The sequence below is a fragment of the Lactuca saligna genome, chromosome 5 (genome assembly GCF_052625555.1).
Source record: "Lactuca saligna cultivar CGN05327 chromosome 5, ASM5262555v1, whole genome shotgun sequence".
Classification (NCBI taxonomy): domain Eukaryota; kingdom Viridiplantae; phylum Streptophyta; class Magnoliopsida; order Asterales; family Asteraceae; genus Lactuca; species Lactuca saligna.
Window position 1 is genome coordinate 166,898,942 of NC_136421.1, and position 24,835 is coordinate 166,923,776.

Below are 24,835 nucleotides of genomic sequence, written 5' to 3' on the forward strand. Positions count from 1 at the left end.
GGTATCCAAGGCTGTGTCATCCCCGATGGCATGACCAATCTCCTCCCACCAATCCCGTGCCCTGTCCTTCAGAAGACAAGATGCCAATCTGACCTTGTCCCCCTCAAGACATCTGCTAGTGCGGAAGGCGTTGGCCACATCTGCCAACCATCTGGTGCTCGCTATGGGGTCCTGCACCCCGTGGTAATCTGGAGCTCCACATGCACGGAACTCCCTGAAGGTAAGCGTGCGCGACCCCATCATGGCCGCTACCTCAGCACGGAAAGTACTCAGTCTCTCATTCATCAACTCCAAGATACCCTCCTTGATCAAACCAAAGATCACAGGAGTCTGCTCAAGTAGGGTGCGAGTAATCTCTGAAGAGAGAAACTCCCTAGTTTGCTCATCCAACTGCCCGGCCTCCGGGCCTGATCCTGATCCCCCTCCGGCACTTAAACTGTTGACTGCTGGTCTAGGGCGTAATATCACCATTCTGAAACACAACATAATAAACGTCATGAACACTGATATATCTCTAGGGGTCACTACTACCACAAGTTTCCCGGTCTCATCTCAGCTTTCCTTGATTCGAGTACGGATCCTCTGCTTCCAGTAGTACGGGCCCATACTACCTTCCACATCTATCCATACTTTCCTCAAGTACTGCCTTGACTCCACCAAGTCACTATTACTGCTAATGATCTCTGTTACTCTCATCCTAGGCTTGCCCTAGGGAATTCTCTGACTATACCCGACCCAGTCCTCAGCTTCTGAAAGCCTCCCTGTGATGCCAATTAGCCATCACCTAAATACCATCACATGCAGAGAGGCTCAGATAATCCTTCAAGTAAAAGACTCATCCCTACAACGGTTATACTCAAACAAGAGTTGCACAATAGGGCTAAGTCTAGCACTCTGAGATTATTCAACCATGTTCACATGTGACGTGACACATTCACCTAATGGCTAACTCTCATCACTTAGAGTCCCACAAAGCACAAAGCAAACAGCATTCAGACATAGGAGACCACTCAAGAAATTATATCCTCATAAAAAGGGAAGTTGTACTAGCATACAATGCTAAGTTCATATTATTAGGCATAACCTAAACAGGCTATCCTACTGCTGACTACTCTATGTTAGCATGCAATTCTTATAATGCTGAAACACATAAAGCAGACATATAAGGCATCCTCCTAGATCCTTCGTTCTATACTAGCATGTTGTTCTACTGAAACTGAAACTGATATTCATAACATAACTTGTATGGGTAATTTGAGAGTACTTACTTGAGCTCGGTTGATCGCATGCACCATACCCCTTTTCTCTTTTCAAAGTTTTTATCTTTCTTAAAAATTCTTTTTACTTTTCTAAAACTCTTTTCTTTCGAAAAACATTTTACCATTTCCTTAGTTTGAGTTCAGACACACCCGGAAGTGTGCCCGAATCCCTCAAACCAAGGCTCTGATACCAACTTGTAACATCCCAAAATACGACCCAAATTTTTTTGTTTAAATAGTAATAAAAATCATATATTGATTGTCATATCATAAAAACCATACATCAAATATCTCAACTCATAATAAAATGTTGTGAAACAACTGTATCAAATCAAACTACGAATCAAAACAAACTCCTAGGATAAAGACTGAAGTTGTGGTGTGTGCGATGCCATCATCCCGAGCTCTTCCCTTTACTTACGGAAGTACCTGAAACCAAAACTAAAACTGTAAGCACGAAGCTTAGTGAGCTCCCCCAAACTACCACATACCATACAATAACATATAAACACGTACTGGGCCTTACCCACTGCATCGGACCGAAGCCCGGAAACTGCATCGGACCATAGTCCAGAACTGACTAGGACCTTGTCCCCTGCATCGGACCGATGTCCGGAACTAGCTACATCGGACCGAAGTTCGGAACTGACTGCATCGGACCGAAGTCCAGAACTAACTGATCATAGCATAGCATATACACATATCAACTAGCATAACACACATCATCATAAACTCATATACTGCATACTACGTCAGGCCGTAGCCCATAACACATAACACATAAATCCTGTCTGAGCCACGAAGGCATCAAACACACTAACAACTGCATCAGACCGAAGTCCGGAAACTACTACTAACTAAACGGGTCGGCATTGTGGCCTTGGACCCGTTCCTACTGGAAGGAAACTCACCTCGTAGCCTAGCTGCTGAAAGGACTGCTCCAGAATCTGTCTGCTGCGTTTCCGGTTTCACGTCGGCTACAATATCCATGAGCACCATCAATCAAATACTTATAATAATAATACTGAGGGTAAAATGACTCTCCTACCCCTGGTCCAAGTCAACCTAACTGTCAAAGTCAACATTCAGTTGACCTGACTCATCGAGTTGGGTCGCCAACTCGTCGAGTCCTTACTCTTACTTTCTTGATTCCACTCGCTACTACTCGTCGAGTTTTGGCGCAAACTCGCCGAGTTCCTCTTCGCTACTAACACTCCGATAATCTGCATCCGAATCGCCAAGTTGTATGAACAACTCGTCGAGTTCTCCTTCATCAGATGATCATTCTAGCTGTGACTCGCCGAGTTGTATGAACAACTCATCGAGTCTGTTCTTGAAGTATGAAGATTCCCTTGGACTCGCCGAGTCAGGGCATTGACTCGCCGAGTTCTTCCACGAATGATTCTAACCCTCTAGCTCACCGAGTCCACCTCTCACTCACTGGTTCCACTCGGTATAACTCGAAAAAGGAAACACAGGGGACTCGCGACTCGACTCGCCGAGTCAGAAGAACGACTCGCCGAGTCGTATGCATGCAAACATTATATACTCGATTCTGCTTGAAACCAGTCCATACCATTAATAGATTTGGATTCCTGGGACTTGATTTACACGTAAAGTTTCCAACTTTACGTGTGAATAACATCAAATGAAGGTTTTAAGGTTCAAAGCACACTATAATAGTAGATCTAGAGCTTTCATGCAAAATGGATCCAGAAAGGTGTTAGATCTAAGCTTCTGGAGTTCAAATCTAGCTAGACCCGAAGGCTAATCAACTCCATGAGTCCTCTATGTTACTATTAAGCTAAGAAATGGTTCAAGAATGGCTTTAATGGCTTCAAAAAGGAGATTTAAGCATAGAAACAGAAAAGGGCCAAGAACGTCATTTTAGCCCTACAAAATTTCCGTGTTTGTTTCAAAATCAATAACCATTAACAATGTCATATTGTTTTGTGACAAGATATTGTTTTGCGAACTTGTCATTTTAGTCGGTAAAAATCCATATAGTTGAAGTTGTGGTTTGAAAAAATGACCATAACAGACTATCAGTTAAACGTAGCAAAATGATAGTGTTTGTTGTCATTTTAACCTATACAAATTGTAACAGCTAGTATTTTAAAACCAAAATAAAAGCTAGTTTGTTTATTGGATACAACTAAAAGTTCATTAACCTAAAAAGCAAATTTTGAGTTATTGGTTGTTAAGTCATTAATTAAGCCTATAAACATTTTAAGTCATTCGACTAAGACTAATGTTGATAAGGAAAAAAAAATACATATTTATGGCACTTATTATATTGATATTGAAACTGGTGTTATATGGGACAAAGAGAGAAGGCTATTAAAAAGGACATAACTTCCACAATGTACAAACGAGTAATCAGTAAAATTGTGATGCAAAAAGTCACAACACCCAACAATGGGATTACACATTCAGCAATAAAATGTTTACACAAACATATGTCGCTAAAATAAAATGACCAAAAAAAAAAAGCCAAAATTACTGAGAATTAAACCTTTGAACATCAACCAAGTTGTAGAGGTCACCACGACGTTGCTTCTGTAGCGGGAGATTTGTCCTATACATTTTATTGATTAATTAATACCAAGTTATGACTTGCCATTTTATATTTTTTGGTTTTTTCAAATTCTTATGTTTGGAAAGCTAAAAAGTAGCTTATACACAAGTTCTTTAGAAAACTACTCAAACTAGCATTTCAACAAATGTAGCTTTTCCAAAATTCTATTAAATATACCATTTATTTAAATATCCTAACTTGAGTACATCCCAAATGTATTACGTTTTTGTCTTAAAATATTGAATCAAACTTTTATGTTATTTCACATTTACCATATTAGATTTTACTTTTTACCAAAAGTCATTTTTTATCAGCTCGCAGTTTAGTTTCAGTTAGTCTACCAAACATGGCCTAAACGTTTTTAAAAACTTTTTCAATTAAGGTTTTCGAAATAACTTAATTAAAGTTTTGAAAGATAATAATTAAAAGCTCCTAATGATTTTTAAAACAACTTCAAAGTCAAAACTCACCTCCTTAGGTCCATGAGTGAATAATCAATCTCTGATATAATGGTTGCCTCATCATGTTCTGTAGTAGCCAATACCTCTCCAAACTATCAAATATCACAACAAGAAATAACAACATGCTCTCATTTATTGGTGTATTATAGCATCCTACTTTAAATTTTTTTATTACAAACTTTCAATCACAATATTAAGAACTAGATGAAAGAAATAGCAATGTACTTTCATATATGTGTATTATAGCATCTTACTATTTCTTTCCACTACAACATTGTACTTACAATTTTTAACTTTTTAAAACAATATAATTGGTCAAAATTTTAAAGTAGAAAACTATTTCTTGCATTTCACTAATAAATAAATCGAATATAAGAGAGTAATGAGGTTGCGAAACTTACGGGTCCCACAAGCGTGGAATGGCCCCATGCCACATAGCCACCAGACTCAGCATCTCGAGCAGGAGAGCAAGTTGCTACATATAACTGTTGTCACGAAATCAATACTAATTAATTTTTATTTTTATATAAAATTAAATAAATACATTATCCGATATTAAAATTATGTTTTCAACAAAGATTAATCATTTTTTTTCCAACAGTTATAATGTATCAAATGACAAATCTTAGTTCAAAAGATAGAAAAATACTAAAAGTTCAATTTTTTTGCCATTAAAATTACAACTTCTGTTTTTTTTTTTTTTTTTGATGAAAATGTTTAAAAAGGTAATTAGTATATCATACCTGATTATCCACAGCCCTGCATATCATATATATATAAATTAAGTTAGTAGCATATCTTACTGTTAAAACTTTTAATTATATAATCCATAAATATAAAAATATATATAAAAAATATACCTTGCCCTTTGTAATAACTCCCAGTGCAGTGGGCCAGTAGTCATGTTGAAGGCCCCAGGATAACAAAGTAGGTGAGCACCTGATATGCAACATTCATTACTAAAAAAAAGTAGCTTAACAATTAATTTAATTTGTAAAAAATGGAAATTGTTAAAAGTTAGGAATTAAATTTAATTATTTAAATACAATAGACAAAAAAGTAGAAAAGTGTGAGTTGTATAATAAACCTCTAGCTGCATATAGCATGGCTAGTTCCTGAAATCGAATGTCATAGCAGATGCCTATGCCTATGCGTCCAACATCTGCATATAAGATTATAATTTAATTAGACTCATGAATGTTTTAAAAAAAAAAAGGGACTTTTTTCATTTATAGAAAAACAAACATTCTGCATTTAATTACAAACAAACCTGTGTCAACAACAGTAGGAGTTTCTCCAGCAGTAAGAGTCTTTGATTCCTCAAATGTAATCTTTCCAGGAATATTGATATCAAAAAGGTGTATCTGTCATGTAGTCATAATGTCATATCACACTAATTATCACAACTTTATCTCTATGAATTCATGATGATAATGAGAGTAAAATTAGGGGTTATATGCAAGAAATTGCAACATACTTCTATTGATTTTTGTTTCTCAAAGCACCCTACTTTCATTTCTTATAATTGGGTTGAATTTTTCAAAATGCATTACCTTAATACAAAGTAAATGAAAACAGCATGATATAATATTAAAGTTCCCAATGCTTAAAGACCATAACTAGAAGAATACCTTTCTGTGTTTAGCTATCAGGTTTCCATCAGTATCGAAAACACAACAAGTATTGTAAAGCTTGTCCCCACATCTTTCTGGTATGGATCCACCAACTATTGTGATCTTCAAAGAACGAGCAGCTTCAGACAACATTGCTGTTGAAGGAGATGAGTCTTTCCCAGCATCAATGTCTTCAGCATACACAGGGAAGCTATCGTTTGAATATGGACTATTCCATATTTCCTGAGAGATGACAATTGTTAAAGTTCTAGAGCTTTCAAAATCGAGTTCATAGTGTGCATTTAACTAACGAGGAAGGAAGATATACAGAAGAGTAAAAGTTCGTAATAGAAAATTACAGGTAGAAGAACAAGCTTGGCACCCTTTTCAGCTGCCTCCTCGATTGCTACACGGGCATGGGCAATGTTCCTCTCCTTGTCTGCAGTAACAGATAATTGACATAGTCCAATCTTGAACTGCAATCGCGATATCATACAATCAGTCACACAAAATAAGTAATTTGTAAAGTTGAATGCCGAATTGTACATGGATATCCCCAATTGTATCTAAGCACTATGCATGCACAGAGATTTTGAAATACGAAACCTTGGAGATTGGAGGAATTGGCGTATCGATAGCAGGAGGAACCCTAGCTTTCTCAGGGCTAAAAGAAGACGCCATGGATGATGCTGAGACGCGGGTGAGCGTACGTGTAGTGGTAACGCTGAATAGATTGTGACCAGGGCTGATTTTGTTGACTTTACTACCAGTTTGCGGAATCCGGAAGTTGCGTAGTAAAGATAGACGGCGGCCGAGCGGCGTAGCTACGACAACAGCCGATGATCGGAGAGTTTTGAGATTTACAGGCGAAGTATATGAAGGCAGAGTTGTGGACAAGAACGCAATTGATCCACTTCTCATTTCTTTTCCGCCGTCACTTTCACCATTGACGCTACTTCTGTTTCTGTTAAAATTGATGGAACATCTACCGTAGGCAGTAGTCAGTATTAGGCACTATTCTTGAGGTTTTTCTTTTGTTTGGTTTTCTAGGTTTGACTATTTTTATTAAATCAGTTATTTTTTTTAATTTTATATTAAATATTACCAATTATATTTTTTATAAACAAAATTATGTGGTTGGTCCATGTAGTTTGTCGAAACATGTTGAATCGTGTTATGTATCGGTCCCTTGGTTTTAAAAACTAACTCGTTCAATCCTTTTGGCAAACATTATTAAAGTGAAGTCGTTAGTTTATGTCAGATCACAACATATCTTACGTGGTTTGCCACATGAGCACCAACCATTTACCTTCTCACTTGATATGTTCCCTACTTTCTTCAACACTGGCAAAAGTGAACAAACCTCTTCCGCTTTCTTTTAGTTGTTGTATCAATTGTGATTTTAAGAAGAATTCTTCAGATCCAAGGTAAAAACTCATATTCACACACCTTTTTACCTCTAGTTTTAAGAAGAGTTCAAAAAAGGGTTGAGAAGACTTCAATTAGGGTTGTCAGATGGTGAGTTCTTCAAATTCAAGGTAAAAACTCACCTTTATGTTTGATTTGTTCAGATGGCGAGTTCTTCAAATTCAAAGCAAAAGCATACACAAAACACTTAATTTAAATATTAGTCGATTAAAATTAATTTGCATTGGAAAGTTTGGGTACTTCAGTCCTTGATATGGAGAAGTATATGTGTTTATGTACTGAATACACTTGTAGACGTAATTGAGGAGTTGAGGAGTAATTACGGAAAATAATTAGGGTGGAGGAAATGGTCATTTTTCTATCCCTCATATCAATAGGTGTGTGCAACATATTCCATAGGATTTGATCAAAGATTGTTGTGGGTTTCTTGCAAACGTAATTCCTGAAAAGCATCTTGATTCATAAAATTTGAAAATTAAGAGAGAATTGATATAATTTTGTTTAAAAATGAGAAGGTTGAAACGATATTTGTAGAATTCTTTTTTAACAAAATAAAGCTGAAACATGGTCATTGGGGGTGCACCCAGTTAGGTACATTTTAAAAACCTACATAGCTTATGGAGTATTGAATGAGGAGGATCCTTTGTCAAGGACTAAGGTGAGTACATGTGTGCATACATAGGAGTTTGGATATATATATAAACTATGCCTTTTAAAAATGTTGTATATTAAAGGAGTTCATACGGGCAGTATACTATGTTGCATATTCTTTCATACGGGGGTCGGAGTGAATAGCTTTGTGTAGGTACGACATTCTGTGCAAAATAAGAAATTGGTAAAGTGCGTTGACATTCTAGAACGTCTCACAACCCTGTTAATGCAATACATATGCAATTTGATTAAGATATCATACTAATTAAATGTTCATATAACCATAACTAAAACCAACTTAAGCTTTGAACATGAACATAACTTAATGACGGGTACTAAAAACATATATTCACATATTTATAAAATATAAAACATAAATATGTAAATGAGATGGTTGATGTGATGTGTATCCCATGTTATATGTGTAAATCACCAACGATATGTCTTTTCTCACTTGCTAGTAGAACCATTAATAGTTACAGACCAGCCAGTTGTCAACATCTTAAAGGAAAACATACAACCCCCCCCCCCCCTTCACCCACCTACACATAGTGCCCCCTCCCACTAGATTGTTGTGGTCTATATGTGCCTTTCACAAGTCTAAGTGTGAAAACTCTCGAGGGAATATGATCATTCTTCTGCATACTCTAGTAGTTGATAGCATGTAAGACGATATGAATTCAGGCTCGTACAGTAGTTAACCAGGTGTCGATTTATAAAAAAAATAGTTATCATTTTAATAAATCGTAGATGATTAGTGTCTACGACTGTAAATATAAAATCTTAAAAACTAATGGCCAATTGTATATTGATGGGGATGTATACCTACATAAATTAAGAAAAACACAAATATTACATTACATTTGATTGCAGTTGACATATACTTGTGTAATGTAATCTAAACATAAGTATAACAGATCAACATCACACCAATTTGGGTAAAATGTCCCATCAGCAACCATACGCCTCTGTAATCTAGGTGGAGAAAAGTGTCAGACCAATTATCAATTGTGAATCATCAGGCCAATACTCAAGAAGCAATAATATCCATATCATAATTTCTATCGACAAACACATGCAAGATTATGTACAGTGTAATATTCTACTAAACTAGTATTATTTTCCATTTATTTTGCATTTTAAAATTATTTTTAGATTATGTACAGTGTAATATTCTATTTAGAATATTTCACGTATTTTTCAAAAAAAAAAGAATTATTTATTTATTTATTTATTTTTATTTTTATTTTTTTTAGTTAATTCAAGTTCCGAAAATAATATTTAAAAAAAGAATTTTTAGATTTTTCCATTTATTTTGCATTTTAAAATTATTTTTTAGAATATGTCAGTGTAATATTCTATTTAAAATATTTCACGTATTTTTCAAAAAAAAAAGGGATTTTTTTTTATTTTATTTATTTTTTTAAAATTTTTTTTTAGTTAATTCAAGTTCCGAAAATAATATTTAAGAAAAGAATTTTTGGATTTTTCCATTTATTTTGCATTTTAAAATTATTTTTAGATTTGGTCTCACGGTCTCACAAAATTAGAATGGTCTCAAATGACCTGAACCTATATATATATATATATATATATATATATATATATATATATATATATATATATATATATATATATATATATATATATATATATATATATATATATAGGGTTAGGTTCGGCCTAATTTTGTGAGATCATGAGATGCATTTTTTTATTTTTTTTAGTTAATTCAAGTTTCAAAAATAATATTTAAAAAAAGAACTTTTTGGATTTTTCCATTTATTTTGCATTTTAAAATTATTTTTAGATTTGATCTCACGGTCTCACAAAATTAAAATGGTCTTAAATGAACCTGAACATATATATATATATATATATATATATATATATATATATACTAGCGTTTACCCACGCCAAGCGACGGGTGCTAGATAAGGTTTGACTATTAGAGTATTCATGCCATTACAAATTTTGAGATATGCTAGTATATACTTCAAATTTAAACCAAGATAAGCACACAAAAAGGCAAAACCAAAATGAAACAACAAAATTCATTTGATTGGAAGAGCGAATCGAGGTTCATAATCAACACACCAATATTGTAGTTGGTAATAACTATAAAACCAACATTAATTAAATCTTACATACTTATATATCTGTTTCACATTACAAGTTGAATATAGAAAAACCATACATTGAAAAGCCATACATTGTATTTTTTCCCTTTCTTTATATTAGGATAAGGACAGTCTCATATCAACGTACCCACTTTCCGTTATCTCATCCAACCCTATTCAAAAAATGTCAATCGCACCACCTATTAGATTGAACTTGCATCGATAGGAGATGCAAATAATGTTGTTTTAACCTCTGTCAATTGTCAAATTTAAAACTTTAGGATTTCAAAATTGGTCACATAATTCATCATATTCCATTCGTCTCAACCTGTATGTCAATTGTCAAGTTTAACCTTCATAATATTTGATTAAATCATGATAAGGGGAGGGGGATTTGATCACAAATAACATACCATATTTACTCTTCTGACTACATAGATCCTGCAAGCAAAAAAATAATAAGAGAAATATTAATAATTAGAGCAAGAAACATAATAATAATAATAATAATAATAATAATAATAATAATAATAATAATAATAATAGTAGTAGACAGACGTTCAATATCAATATACTTAGTTTTTTTTTTTTCTTTCAAAAACTAGAATCCCACAAAACTTTTCCTTCCCTGGTTGAGTAGTAACCGATATTCGGAGGTTAACTTAGTAGTAATATTTTTCTTTCTATGTATATTACATAAAAAGTAAATAACGATCACTTGAATTGAGATCTCATGGGAAAGCATGCTCAATAGTAATTCTAGAAAACCAAACATTATTAGTAATATACAAATAAATTGATCAAATAAGCAACAATATGTTAACAAATAAAATAATCTAACATATTACTAAGCAATTGACAATTAAGAGCCTTACGGAAAAAGAAAAGCATGAACAAAATATAAACAAACTTGGCCCTATTTTTGGTCATCCAAATTTGGTAGGAATAATCTCCTTCAAGCAAGTGGCTACAAACACCAAAAGAACAAAATGATTATAAAGATCAAAGATTTGAAAAAAAAATAAACAAAATCAAAAAAAGAAAAAAATATACATTTCTTTACCTCTTCCAAACACCTTAAAACCAAAAATCCATTTCACTTGATTCTGGTTCTGTCAAATCGAGTGTATGTAAAGGGGGAGGGTGTACAAGGAACTGATTAGGAGGGAAAATAAACAGTAGGTGGCCAAAAGGATTTTAGTTTTGGAAAATTGGCACAAAGTTTACTATGTCGATGAGTGGTAACGGTGCAAAAAATAGAGACAAATAACATATCAAAGTTGTTAATGACTGCTTCAATTCAAAGTAAATACTACAAATACATATTCAAAATAAAAAAGAAAGACAGAAATAACATACTGATAACTGGTAGAAAATCGAATAGTGATTAGGGTTTTTCTTATAAATAGAAGAGTGATTAGGGTGTTTCATCCCAGATTTGAAAACCATTTGCTGTAAGAATCCTTCTCCTGCGATGAGCCTGAAGTTAGAATATTGCAACTAATTAATAAAAATATAATGAAATCAAAGGGTTTAGAGAAAAGAGTCAAATTCACGAAGTTTACCTAGATGTAATCAAGGTGGTGGTGGTGGAGTGTGGTTAGGGTAAGTAGATATGAGGAGGGTAAAGTATACAGTTGACCAAATCAAGAACAAATTGTGAATGTGTGCAGTAGTGTTGGGGAGAGCTAGAGGCAGGAAGTAGCAACGATGGTTTTTAGGGAGAGACATCGACGGGAGAAGTTGAGTGTGGGTGTTTGATAGAGACAAAGACAATGAAGGAAGAATAAAAGTGCAGTGGTGTGGTGGAATTTTTGTAAGGTTTTCACTCGTTGTTGTGCGATTATGATTGGTCAGTGGCTACCAGAGGTATGAGGTGTGATATGGTGGTGCGGGCGTGGCGTCATGTATTTGGGGTGATAAAGTTGGGTGAAAGCGGTGATGGTAGTATATGAAGAGATGGTGAGGATGATGGTGTATAAGGGCAATAGGCGACGGTAGATCGTAAGCCAGTGGAGATGATGGAGGCCGCATGTATTTTCTGGGCTAGTGTTTCTAGAGATGGAAGAGCAGGAAAAAGGATGGTCTTTAAATGAGATCCTATAGTTGGGAGGCTCCTTATTTTAAGTGCATGTTAAGCGGGTTTGACTCAGTTTCAAGTGGGAATTCAAATGATAAAGATGGTTGGGACAAGATAAGATATTGTCGCGAGTGTTAAGGTGGTTATCAAGCATTATATATTTGTATATTGTGTTTAACATTTTGTACTGCTTAAATTATGTGGATAAGATATGATTTTTAGGAATGCATAAATTTGTTGTAAATGTTGTTTTAAGAGTTGTACCTGTAACGACCCGTTTCCGGTATGTTAATTAATTTGATTTTGGGCTAAGTTTTCAAGAGGGACTCGGCGAGTTCTAGCCTGACTCGCCGAGTCGGGTCGCGCATCTTGTGCACGCGGGAGCCGGCGACTCGGCGAGTCCATATCCTGGACTCGGCGAGTCCGTCCGTCTGGGTGAAACCCTAAATCCCCGGGTTTGCTCACTATTTAAACCCCATTATAGCCTCCATCTCGTCACTTTCCCCCTGAGAGCACTGTGAGAAACCCTAAACCTTCCATTTGTGAGCTTATAAGTGATCTTGTTCCATTTTGTGAAGGGGTGAAGAAGGAGAAGAAGAAGGAAGCAAGGAAACGAGTTCTAGTGCCAAGATCCAAGGTCAAGTGTGAACTTATTGAGGTATTTTCGGAGTTCTCTTCTGGTTTCATGCTTAAACTTCCATTAGAGCTCTTTTAAGGGCTATTTGATGCTTGTTCCAAGCTTTATGCTTGCTTGAATGTGTTATTAAGCCGAAATACCTTTGGATCTGAGTGTTGGGGTGTTGTAGAGCCCAGATCCACTGTCTTTTTGGAGTTACATTGCTTATTAGCCATGGATCTACCCTTATTGTGCATATTTTAGTCTTATTTCCCTCATTCATGTGGTTGTGCACGTAAAGTTGGAAACTTTACGTGGTAAAACAGCTTAATGGACCTAGATCTATCATTTGCATGTGTTGGATTCAAGAGAAATCGAGTAAAAATATGTTGCATGGCGGCGACTCGGCGAGTCGGATGAACGACTCGACGAGTCAGGTCGCAAGTCCCGAGTTCTTCAGTTTCATCAGTGTCAAGTGGACGAGGTGAGTTAGGGAGTGGACTCAGCGAGTTGAGAGTAGACTCAGTGATGGAGGGACTCGGCGAGTTTGTTCATGCAACTCGGCGAGTCCAAGGCAATCTTCTTGAGGATCAAGAACAACTCGTCGAGTCTGTTCATCTGACTCGGCGAGTCGGATGAAGATCATCTGAGTTCTTGGATCCAGAGGGTACTCGTCGAGTCGATGCCACACTCAACGAGTATCAGCGTGTAAGAGTTGAGCGGAGAGTCTAGGACTCGGCGAGTTGGGTATCCCGACTCGGCGAGTCAGCCCTGAGTAAGTCAACTTTGACCAAGGGTAAAAGAGTTATTTTACCCTGAGTGTAGTGTTAGTGATTGATTGAGTGTGTTTATGGATTTGTAGCCGAGGAGATTCAGGAGCAGCAACCGTTAGCTTTCCGAGCCACACACTCATCCGCTAGCTTACGAGGTGAGTTTCCTTCCCGTAGGGGCGGGTCTAAGGCCACAATGCCGGCCCGTCCAGTTAGTAGTAGTTTCCGGACTTCGGTCCGATGTAGTAGTTAGTATGTTTGATGCCTTCGTGGTTCAGACATAATTCATGTGCTATGTGTTATGTGTTTTATGTTCCGGGCTGCGGCCCGATGCAGTATGCAGTATGTTTGTTATGATATGCTATGTTATGCTCAGTCAGTTCCGGGCTTCGGTCCGATGCAGGGGACACGGTCCCAGTCAGTTCCGGACGTCGGTCCGATGCAGTCAGTTCCGGACTTCGGTCCGATGCAGTCAGTTCCGGACTCCGGTCCGATGCAGTCAGTTCCGGACTCCGGTCCGATGCAGTTAGTTCCGGACTTTGGTCCGATGCAGGGGACAAGGTCCCAGTCAGTTCCGGACTTCGGTCCGATGCAGTTTCCGGGCCCCGGCCCGATGCAGTGGGCAAGGCCCAATATGTGTTTATATGTTTTTGTATGGTATGTGGTAAGTTGGGGGAGCTCACTAAGCTTCGTGCTTACAGTTTCAGTTTTGGTTTCAGGTACTTCCGCAAGCAAAGGGAAGAGCTCTGGGTGACGGCATCGCACACACCACCGTTTCAGCTTTAGTCTGGATTTGATTTAGTTGTTGTTTTTGATATAGTATGTTACAGTTTCCGCACAGTACTTTATTATATTTTGGGGCATATCACGCATGGTTTATTTATATGATACTCTGATTATGGTTTTGATGGTATTAAAAACGAAATTTTTTTTGGGTCGTATTTTTGGGTCGTTACAGTACCTCTTAAAATTCAGCAAAATCCTGTAAATGCTTTTTAAGGTATATATATATATATATATATATATATATATATATATATATATATATATATATATATATATATATATATATATATATATATATATATTATTGTATTTTGTTTGTTTTTGTTAAATATTACGATCGCTTTTTTTTACGTCCTGTCCAACATAGAAGATAGAAGTCCAAACGACATAAAAGTTTGGGGTTTTTTTAAGGGTATCCAGTCCGGTTCTCGGTTTTGGGCTGGTTCCCACGACCGATTCTTACCGGGCCCAGTTCAAAAAATTGTCGAGATTATAGTATCGGTCCCGGTCTGACCGGTTTCATCGGGTTCCAGTTCCGAAACCTGTTCCAGCCGGTTCCCTGGTCCATACACTCATCCCTAGTTACACCGGAGCAGGGTAATTGTTTTCAAAATTATTTTATTAATATCACTTTAATTTTTATTTTATTTTTATCTTAAACATCGGAAATCTCATTTACACTGAACTCTGGAGTTGGTAGAATCGAAGCCTCAATTTAAGATAAAATTGCAAAAATGGTCTCTATGGTTAAATTGCCACTTTGGGCCAAATAGGTTTGTACTAGCACTCATGGTCCACGGGTACTCATTTTGTTGCCACTTTGGTCCAATTTACTTTAAATTCTTTTATAATGACCATTTTTCCCTTTGTTTTTATTTTTTTAGTTTATTTATTTATTTAAATAGTTTCATAATTAAAAGAAAAAGAAAAAAATCCCTCTCTCTCTCTTAAACTCTCTTTCCCACCCGTCTTTCTCTCTCTCTCTCTCTCTCTCTCTCTCTCTCTCCCTCTCTCTTCATTGCAGACCCATATCTTCATCGTCCTCTTCTTCTTAAGGATATGTAGAAAAAAGAAACCCTAATTGTAATCTCCATTATCAAAGCAACTTTGCCCATTAATCTGTATCTCAGCAAGATCCAATGGTTTTCAGACGAGCTTCTGTGAGAGGGAGAGAGGAGAACCCTAATAGTTGTTCTAACTCTGAAACGAAGGTTTGTAAATGGGGGTTTCAGATTTGCCTCCTCCTGAGAATCAAAGAGCTTCATCTTTACAAACCAAAGCACAACGATGAAGACCAAACCACCGACAACCCCTAAAAACATCTACTTCCACCCTTCTTCACCACCATTTCCAACCATCCCCATCATCAAATGACCCTCAGGTGAGCTTTAATCGAGTTTCAAGAAGGAAATAACGTCAAATGACCCTCAGGTGAGCTTCAATTGAGTTTGAAGAAAGAAAGAAGGAGACCCTATGGTTTTTAGAGTTTATGTCGCCACCTGAAACTTTTAGGGTTAGGGTTTTGCTGCCAGAACTTCGATATGGTGTTGTTTATCTTTTTATGGCGGTAGTGTTCAAGCTTCCCAGCGGGAGTGAAGGTTGGGGGAGGGGTGAGGACGGTGACGTTCTCTAAACTGCACACACACACACACACACACACACAGAGAGAGAGAGGGAGGGAGGGAGGGAGGGAGGGAGAGAGAGAAAGAGAGAGAGAGATTCATTTTTTCTTTTTATTTTTTATTTTTTTTTGTTAGGAAACTAATTAAATAACAAATAGAAAGAGGCAAATTCATCATTTTAAATCGTTTTGGACCAAACTCACAACAAAATGAAAACTTTTGAACCATTAGTACTAGTCAAAACCAGTTTAACCCAAAGTGGCAATTTACACTTAACCACAGGGACCATTCTTGCAATTTTGTCTCAGTTTAATGGCAGTTCCACATTTTATAGGTGGCTTCTAGAATACACCGCATCTGAGCACTCAATCTTCAAGGCGGTATGTAGATCTTCATCAAAACCCTCACGGGTAAGACGATTAGCTTGGAGGTGGAGAATTCTGATACATTCGACAACGTCAAAGCCAAGATTCAGTCTAAGGAAGGTATTCCTTCGGATCAGCAGAGGCTCATTTTCTCCGGCAAGCAGTTGGAAGAATGCAGAACTCTTGCTGACTATAATGTCCAGAAGGAATCCACCCTTAATCTCGTCCTCCGTCTCCGTGGTGGAATGCAGATTTTCATCAAGATGTTTACCGGAAAAACAATCACTCTAGAGGTTGAACCTTCTGATACGACTGACGATGTCAAAACTAAAATACAGGAAAAGGTGTCTCCTATGCATCTCATATTTCCCCTTCACGACGACGGGATGCAGGTATCTCTCAAAACTTTAACCGGCGAGACTATCCCTTTGAAAGTTGAAGGCTCCGACACAATCGACGACTTGAAAGCCAAGATTCAGGACAAAAGGCTTCCACTGAATCGTCAACGTCTCATCTTCTCTGGAAAGCAGCTTGAGGATGCCGAAACTTTGGCTTATTACAACATCCAACAAGGATCTACATTGTTCCATCTTCTGCGGCAACATTCTAATGAATGCATTTGCATGCGTATTTTTGTCAAGACTTGGACAGGGAATACCTTCTCGTTTAAGGTGGAAAGCTCGGACCCCATTGATAATGTGATGGCAAAGATTGAGGAGATATTAGGCCTTCCGACGTATGTGCAAATACTTAATTATGATGGGGTGCAGCTTAAAGATGGTTGCACTTTGGCTGATTACAATATTCGTATGTGGTCTACTCTGTATCTTGTCTTGCGGCCTCAGGGGCTTCTTAATACGCCCAAGAAGCAGATTTTTGTTAAGAATTTGATAGGGAGGAGTTACCTGCTGGAGGTGGAAAGCTCGGACACTATTGGTAATGTGAAGGCAAAGATTCAGAACCAAAATGGCATTCCGAATGATTTCATGGGACTTTTGTATGCGGGCCGATCCATTGTTTTTTACTAGCTAGGGCGAAATAAGTATTTTATGCCCTTATATATATATATATATATATATATATATATATATATATACACCATACAATAGAGAAAACGTGTGTATAAAAAATTTACAAAATAAAAAATACATTAAATTTTACAATCAAACAAATAATACAAGCAAAACCCTACAAAATCACCTAAAATGATGTTGTTATGCATTTTTTTGAAGCAAAACCTCTCTTATTTGAAAATAATCAATATTTTATACAAAAATCACTTTTGATACTTAAAACTGATAATTCATTCTTCTTTCACGAGTAATGGTACTTCAAGGATGCGATTTAAAGAGCTTCAATTTTGGAAAACTTCTTTCTGCAGAACCAACCATAATCAGCACAATCAACAATATACAATGTCCACTTTCAAAATGTCTAAGAGATCTGAAAAATAAATCAGAAAATAAGAAATAAGAATATATTTTTCAGAACTACTATACTATAACAACAATAAAATAAGTTTATACCATTTTACTTCCTCAAAAAGTCCATAGTTAAAATAAAAAACAGAAGTCAAAACTCATATTTTGATTCAAACAGAGGAGAAAGTACCTTTCTACTGCCTCTAAAAGTCAGTCAAGATAGTTAAAAAGACAGAAATCAGAACTAAGAAGTTCAATAGATAACTCGATGTTTTTATGTCTCCAGATTCACATAAAAAACACAATAACACAAGACAAATTAAAAAAATAAAAAACAAGGAGAATGCAGCCAATTTTTTAACTGAATCAGATACGAAGCATAATCACTTTGAGTTAGAAATTGGAGCTCAAAAAGAGGAATCAGATACAAAGCAGCAATAGATTTTGATTTAAATTGATCATATAATCTTTGAGACTTTAACAAATTTCAACTATACTCAAATTCAACATGTAAAGATAAAAAAATCATCCAAATCAATGAAAAGAAAACAAAAATCAGAAACAAATAAGAAAAAACGAAGTATAGAAAAAGTAAAAAAGAACTCACTGAATATATGAAGTGTGAAGAGGCTCAGTCATTCAAAAACTAGAAAAATCCAATATGTGACAGGTCCTTTCTTTAATTCTTTCGTTGTCCTCATGCTTCAGGTTGTAATGCCTAATTGGAACTCGGGAGATTGAAACTTGACAAAAACCAAACTATAACAGCAGATGATGATCTATTGAATCCACAGCAGGTTTAGAAAGATGGAGAGAATAGAAATCAGATATCTATTTGATTTAGAATGTGAAATTGAGAATAGAAATTATATACCGATTTCCTGATTTAGAACTTGCCTCCTCGATCTCCACATACCGCTCAACGATTTTCAATTTACAAGGGTGTTATTGTATACCGATTTTGACGATTGCAATTCTCAAGATCATAGATTATTTGGGATGCTTTCATTGAAAATATGCCCCAGACGTTGATTTTTTCTTGGACAACTGGACTTAATATTGGGCCAATATAATATATATTAATACATATTGAATAAAATTTATGCCCCAATTCGCCCATGTGTTGGCCCAATAACCAGATAATATTAAGCTAGTTACAAAAATTGGTCTTAATCTGCTTTCCTTATATTTCGATATTATAATAAGCCACCCCAGTCAAAGTCTCAACAAAAACCTACTTGTTTTGTTGGGCATATCATGAGGTCGACAGGAAAAGATCCAGAGTAGAACCTACTTGTTTTGATTGTGCTGATTATGGTTGGTTCTGCAGAAAGAAGTTTTCCAAAATTGAAGCTCTTTAAATCGCATCCTTGAAGTACCATTACTCGTGAAAGAAGAATGAATTATCAGTTTTAAGTATCAAAAGTGATTTTTGTATAAAATATTGATTATTTTCAAATAAGAGAGGTTTTACTTCAAAAAAATGCATAACAACATCATTTTAGTTGATTTTGTAGGGTTTTGCTTGTATTATTTGTTTGATTGTAAAATTTAATGTATTTTTTATTTTGTAAATTTTTTATACACACGTTTTCTCTATTGTATGGTGTATATATATATATATATATATATATATATATATATATATATATATATATATATATATATATAAGGGCATAAAATACTTATTTCGCCCTAGGTAGTAAAAAACAATGGACCAGCCCTGGTTATTAGTTAGTTGATTAGCTAAGCGTAACCAGATGGATGCGATAGTTATTTTCACGGATGAGCTTTAGAATCGGACTGATTCGGAACCGGAACCCTTTTTCTATATTAACAACCGGGAACCGGACCGTCGGTTCCGGTTCCGGTCCTGGTTTTCAGTTATTTTTCAAACTATAACCGGTTGAAATATTATAGATTATATGTTATTTTTTGGAGCTTGTAAATGATTCAATATTTAACCAAATTATGACTTTTTACATTCTAAAATGTAGTAAAAACACTAAATTATATGATGAAAAAAAATCAAATAATTCCGACTTCATATGTGTGAGTTATGTGTATTTTAAAAGCTAGACAGGTTCCAAAAAAAATGTTGAAACATAAAATAAGCAACATTGGTATGTTGTCTTCCGGGGTCTATAATTAATTCAATATCTAACGAAAATATGTGTTTTTATAGTCTAAAATTAAGTACAAATATCAAATTACACGTGGGAAAAAAATTAAGTAATTTCGACGTCATATGAATGAGTTATGCAGGTTTAAAAAAATGAGACAGATTTAAAAAAATGTTGAAATAGAAAAAACACAACAACTATATTCTTTCTTTCGGGGCATATGCCTGATTCAATATTTAACCAAAACATATTTTTATAGAGTAAAAAATGAATTACAAACTCCAAATTACATGTTGGAAAAAAATCAAATAATTTCGACTTCATATGAATGCGTTATGCACATTTTAAAAAACAGAAAAATTGTCAAACCGGTTTCGGTTTTTAGAATCGGGACCGGTTTTCATAAAAATGGAGAACCGGTAACGGAACCTTGTTACCAATTCCGGTTCCGGTTCCGACACTCCTAATGCTCATCCCTAATTATTTTCCTATATACCGTAACGATTTATGTTATTGCAAATTGCAATCTTAAGGAGTTCATTTCACAATATTATTATTTACCTAATATGTTATCATCTTGAGACTTGAATGGAGAAAACGGTGACATGTAATTTTAATCCCAAAGTTTGAATTTATTATTATAATATTTAACTAAAATAGGGCCTTAGGACCATTTTTGTAATAATTATTTATGGTTACTTTATTTACACATTGTTATAGTAACTATACCAATATGAGATAAATGGTAACATGGAAATAGTCTGTCACTTGATAAATACCCTAAGAACACAAATTAATCTTCTGTCCAATCCTTCATCGATTCAGACATCATTACGGGAATCTGTTAGTTTATATTTTTATACATTGTATAGCATAGGGTCCTTATTGTATTTTCTACATTCTTGCTTGTACTATTTATACAGATGGAATATACACAGAAACCCTAACGAGTATTTTCACTATCAAACATGCTATCGAGCCCTATACGTAGTTTCTCCTGCTCATACGTATGAATTTTGTTCGGCGTCACTTTCACTATTTCATCATTGAGCATCTGCCATCTATACTCTGTTACTCACTTGTGCTTCAAGTTTCCTGGTTCTTTTCCAAATCGTTAACAGCACCATCATAGTCCGCTGCTGCTACTTGGTTCTTGATTCAACAACGAAACAATCACCGTTTTTTTTTTTCTACTTTATCGGACCCCTTCTGTCGTCGCTTTCTACTGATTCAGAATCTTCAAGATCCTGCTTAATCACATCTTCCAGGATTAGCACTTCATACGGCTATAACTCTTCTCCTCTCTGTAAGCAAGCTACTGTTCTTTCGTTCTTTTTATTTCATTGTTTTTTAATTTTTCGGAATTATGTTTACCCTGGATCATCCTCATCTACTGTCCTAACCGCTCAAACTCTTGTCTATGCGGGCACTAACATATACAATCAGTTCAATTTCAAACTAATTGTGGATGGGTCAAAATGCAAACTTTGGAGACGAATCTTTACTGATATTTGCAAAGGTGCCAAAGTCATGGGACAAATTACTGGAAATTCAAAACCAACAAGCAATGAAGATGAAGAGTGGGAATCCGTTGATTCTCGTGTTAAGTCCTGGTTCTACTCCACAGTTGATGCAAATCTGCTTCAAATCATATCATGAGACAATTGTACAACTAAAGATCTTTGGGATGAGCTCGACGAATTCTTCCTTAACAACAAAATGTCTCGCATGCTTCAGTTGTAAGATCAATTTAGAAATACGAAGAAGGGTACCTCCTCAATAACTGAATTCTGCCACACATTGAAGAATCTGGCTGATGCATTATTGGATGTCGATTTCAAGATCACAAAATATTGAGCTTGTCATGCAAATACTATGCCAATTGCCGCCCTCATATCACAACATTGTTGATGTTATTACCAACACAAAGCCATTCCCATATTTTTTTAGAGGCTAAAAACATGTTGTTATTACATGAAGCTCATGAAGAAACTCTTGATGTCACACTAGATAGCTCAACTACCTCCAATGCGGTTCTTTACTCGACATCGACAAATTCCGAAAAATCTAAAAATAAATGGAATAAAAATCGAAATAACAATTGGGTTGCTTCTAGGGGTAATTCTAGCTCGTATGTTAGTACTAACCAAATTGCAGAAGTAGTTCAGGTCAACAATCTCATTTTGTAGGTATACTTGGTTCACAGCCAACAAATCAGAATTTTGCTCCAGTACTTCAACCGACTACAGGGATCAGTCCTCAACAGTTTCAGCAATACTCTTCTGTTGGCCCAAATCCATCTATTCCAGTAGCCTTTGGAGCACCATCGGCCCACACTCTGATGATGCACACTATTCCTATTCAGCAGCCATCGTTAGCCCAGGTCTAGCAGTCGGTCCACTCTTCTTTCTCGGTCCAGCAACAACCCTATGGCCAGTCACACCTTGCACAAAATAGGCCTGCTACATTCAGTTACACCCCACAACAGTCAACAAATTTCTTTGGCGGTCAAGGTTCAGCTCCAACTCAGCAAATGACTGACCTTAGCTCCATCTTCCAAGCGATATCAGTACAACCACCACCGGATAACAATTACTACATGGATACTGGCGCGAGCTCACATATGTCATTTAATCAAGGTAATTTGTTATCCCTTATACCATGTAATTCTAAGTCTATCATGGTTGGTAATGGTGCTCTTCTTCCGGTTAGCCACACAGGTCACTCTTTTTCCCCTTTTTCCCATAACAAATTTATTCACAAAGATATTATTTTGTCTGATAAAATTGTTAAAAATCTTGTGTCTGTGCGTAAATTTACCACTGACAACTCTGTTTCTATTACTTTTGACCCTTTTGGTTTTTCTGTTAAGGATCTTGATTCAGGTACTTTGCTCCAGCGCTGTGATAGTACTGGAGATCTCTATCCCATCACTCCATCCTCTTCGCAACACTTTGTTACTAGCCTTGCTTCCGTGTCTCTCCCAGTCTGGCATCTTCGCTTAGGGCATCCCGACCCCTCCATTTTAAAGTTTTTACAGTCTTGCAAGTTTATAACAGCTTCTCCTAATAAGTTTTTACAATCGTCATCTTTTGTTTTAGTCTTCTTCAACAAAGATTTCTAAGCTATTTGAGTTAATACATTCTAATTTATGGACTTCTCCGGTTTTGAGTATTAGTGGTTTCAAATATTACATTTTATTTTTAGATGATTACTCTCATTTTTTGTGGGTTTTTCCCTTACGTGTTAAATCTGATGTTTATTCTGTGTTTTGCAATTTTCAAGCTTATGTTAAAACTCAATTTAATTCTGAAATTCAATGCTTTCAATGTGATAATGGTCGTCAATACAATAATCAACATCTTTTGAATCACTTTCAATCTCGTGGCATACGTGTTCGTTTCTCTTGCCCTTATACGTCTCAACACAATGGAAGGGCAGAGCGTGCCGTACGTACCATCAACAACATTCTTCACACATATCTATTCCAAGCTTCATTGCCCACTAAATTCTAGGCCGAAGCACTTGTCATAACCGTTCACACCCTTAACATTCTTCCCACAACCACCTTATCCTTTCGAACACCATTTGAGGTTCTTTTTGGAATCTTTCCTTCATACAACCATCTCCATGTGTTTGGGTGTCTCTGCTATCTCAATCTCGCATCTACTTCTCCTCACAAACTCTCACCATGCTCCACGGCTTGTGTCTATCTCTGCCCTTCTCCAGATCACAAAGGTCATCAGTGCCTTGACCTCACATCTCAACATCTCATCATCTCTCTTCATGTCATCTTTGATGAGGATCACTTTCCCTATAAAGACTTTCATTCTTCTCCACTTAATTCTGACTATGATCATCTAATTTCCGAAGATGTTCCACCTAGCATTCAGACTTCTGCTCCATCTTATAGTAGTACTCCTCTGTGACAACCTAATATTTTCGAATCAGTGTAATGACCTACAAAGTCAAGGATTTGTAATCTCTTTTAATGTAATGAAATTTGCATCAAAATTTGAATGTTCAAAAGTCTCTATTGGGTTACATAAAACGACGTGGTGAGGTGTACCACGACGTGGTGCCCAAATTAGGGCTATAAATAGCAACCGAAGGTGTTGGGTTCCATTGCTCATTTCTTCTCTCTCTCGTGCCGAAGCTCTGCGTTTAAACCCCCTGAAGCCATCCCAAAGCCATCCCGAAGCCCCGGTCTTCATACCCAAGTTCCGAAGGAAGGTTTTTCACTCCCAAGATTCCCGAGAAATTCAACTTTCCCTAGTTCAAGTTCTGCTCAGTTTTCGTTTCACCTTCTTCTGTCTATCAAGTGAGTTCATACCCCTACAACTACGTTTTCAAATACTTTATAAATGCTTTTATACACTTTCAAAGGTGGGGGGGGGGGGGGGGGGGGGATAAAAGTAAACACATGGTTACTCTCGTGTGGAAAACATTAAGATTTTACTACACTTATCTTTATATAACAAATCATATGTGATTCATAACTATCATATGAAAACGTTTGCATGCAACACCTATTCAATAACATTTTGTCCTTTAAGAATAAAACATGTTGTTATACAAATATCAAACACTTTATTTATATTTTGGTGTGTAAATGTTCAATAGCGTTATTACAAATGTTATACCTACATACCAAGCTGATACCGCACTAGGGTTTATCATACAACAAATCATACATTTGAGAAAAACTATAATAGGTATAGTTTACTAGATATTCAAGAGATTTTACATACTATAAGTACTATATCAAGGAAACACTTTCATATACAAGGACAAATGAACTTTTCATACGTAAATCCAATCGATAAGTTTGTCCCCTAGTTTTGAACATGTTGATGGAATATGTTGAAGACATTGTGTAGGATTAGATAGTTATATGATCAGGTTCTGAGTATATACATGATATGGTGTAGCAACTTGTTCT

The 24,835-nt window shown here is 36.0% G+C and overlaps 1 protein-coding gene, 1 long non-coding RNA gene and 1 pseudogene across 3 annotated transcripts; 1 reads left to right on the forward strand and 2 right to left on the reverse strand.

Annotated features, from left to right (window-relative positions):
- Nucleotides 1–3,573: 3,573 nt before the first annotated feature.
- On the reverse strand, nucleotides 3,574–6,904 carry LOC144997523 (Nitrilase/cyanide hydratase and apolipoprotein N-acyltransferase family protein). The gene is made up of 10 exons (XM_078957420.1): nucleotides 6,518–6,904; nucleotides 6,271–6,387; nucleotides 5,930–6,154; nucleotides 5,569–5,662; nucleotides 5,386–5,460; nucleotides 5,159–5,237; nucleotides 5,042–5,057; nucleotides 4,700–4,783; nucleotides 4,308–4,390; nucleotides 3,574–3,837 (listed from the first exon to the last, which is right to left on the reverse strand). Exons 1-10 carry the CDS (start codon nucleotides 6,830–6,832, stop codon nucleotides 3,759–3,761), a joined length of 1,167 nt encoding a protein of 388 aa, XP_078813546.1. The 5' UTR covers nucleotides 6,833–6,904; the 3' UTR covers nucleotides 3,574–3,758.
- Nucleotides 6,905–16,330: 9,426 nt separating this feature from the next.
- LOC145048946 (polyubiquitin-like) lies at nucleotides 16,331–17,378 on the forward strand (annotated as a pseudogene).
- A 77-nt stretch (nucleotides 17,379–17,455) lies between these two features.
- On the reverse strand, nucleotides 17,456–18,803 carry LOC144997648 (uncharacterized). 2 transcript variants are annotated; one of them, XR_013659882.1, is made up of 3 exons: nucleotides 18,645–18,803; nucleotides 18,378–18,549; nucleotides 17,456–17,724 (listed from the first exon to the last, which is right to left on the reverse strand). It is a non-coding gene; the product is annotated as an uncharacterized LOC144997648 (long non-coding RNA). The 2 variants fall into 2 exon arrangements; XR_013659881.1 differs by having other exon boundaries at nucleotides 17,456–17,792.
- Nucleotides 18,804–24,835: the final 6,032 nt, after the last annotated feature.

Bases quoted from the DNA above. Each gene is read 5' to 3' on its own strand.
- LOC144997523 (XM_078957420.1), bottom strand. From the start codon at position 6,832: ATGAGAAGTGGATCAATTGCGTTCTTGTCCACAACTCTGCCTTCATAT. The intron at 6,388-6,517 runs GTTTCGTATTTC...TCGCGATTGCAG, and splicing joins CAATTCCTCCAATCTCCAAG to TTCAAGATTGGACTATGTCA. The intron at 5,461-5,568 runs GTTTGTTTGTAA...TCTTATATGCAG, and splicing joins TCCTACTGTTGTTGACACAG to ATGTTGGACGCATAGGCATA.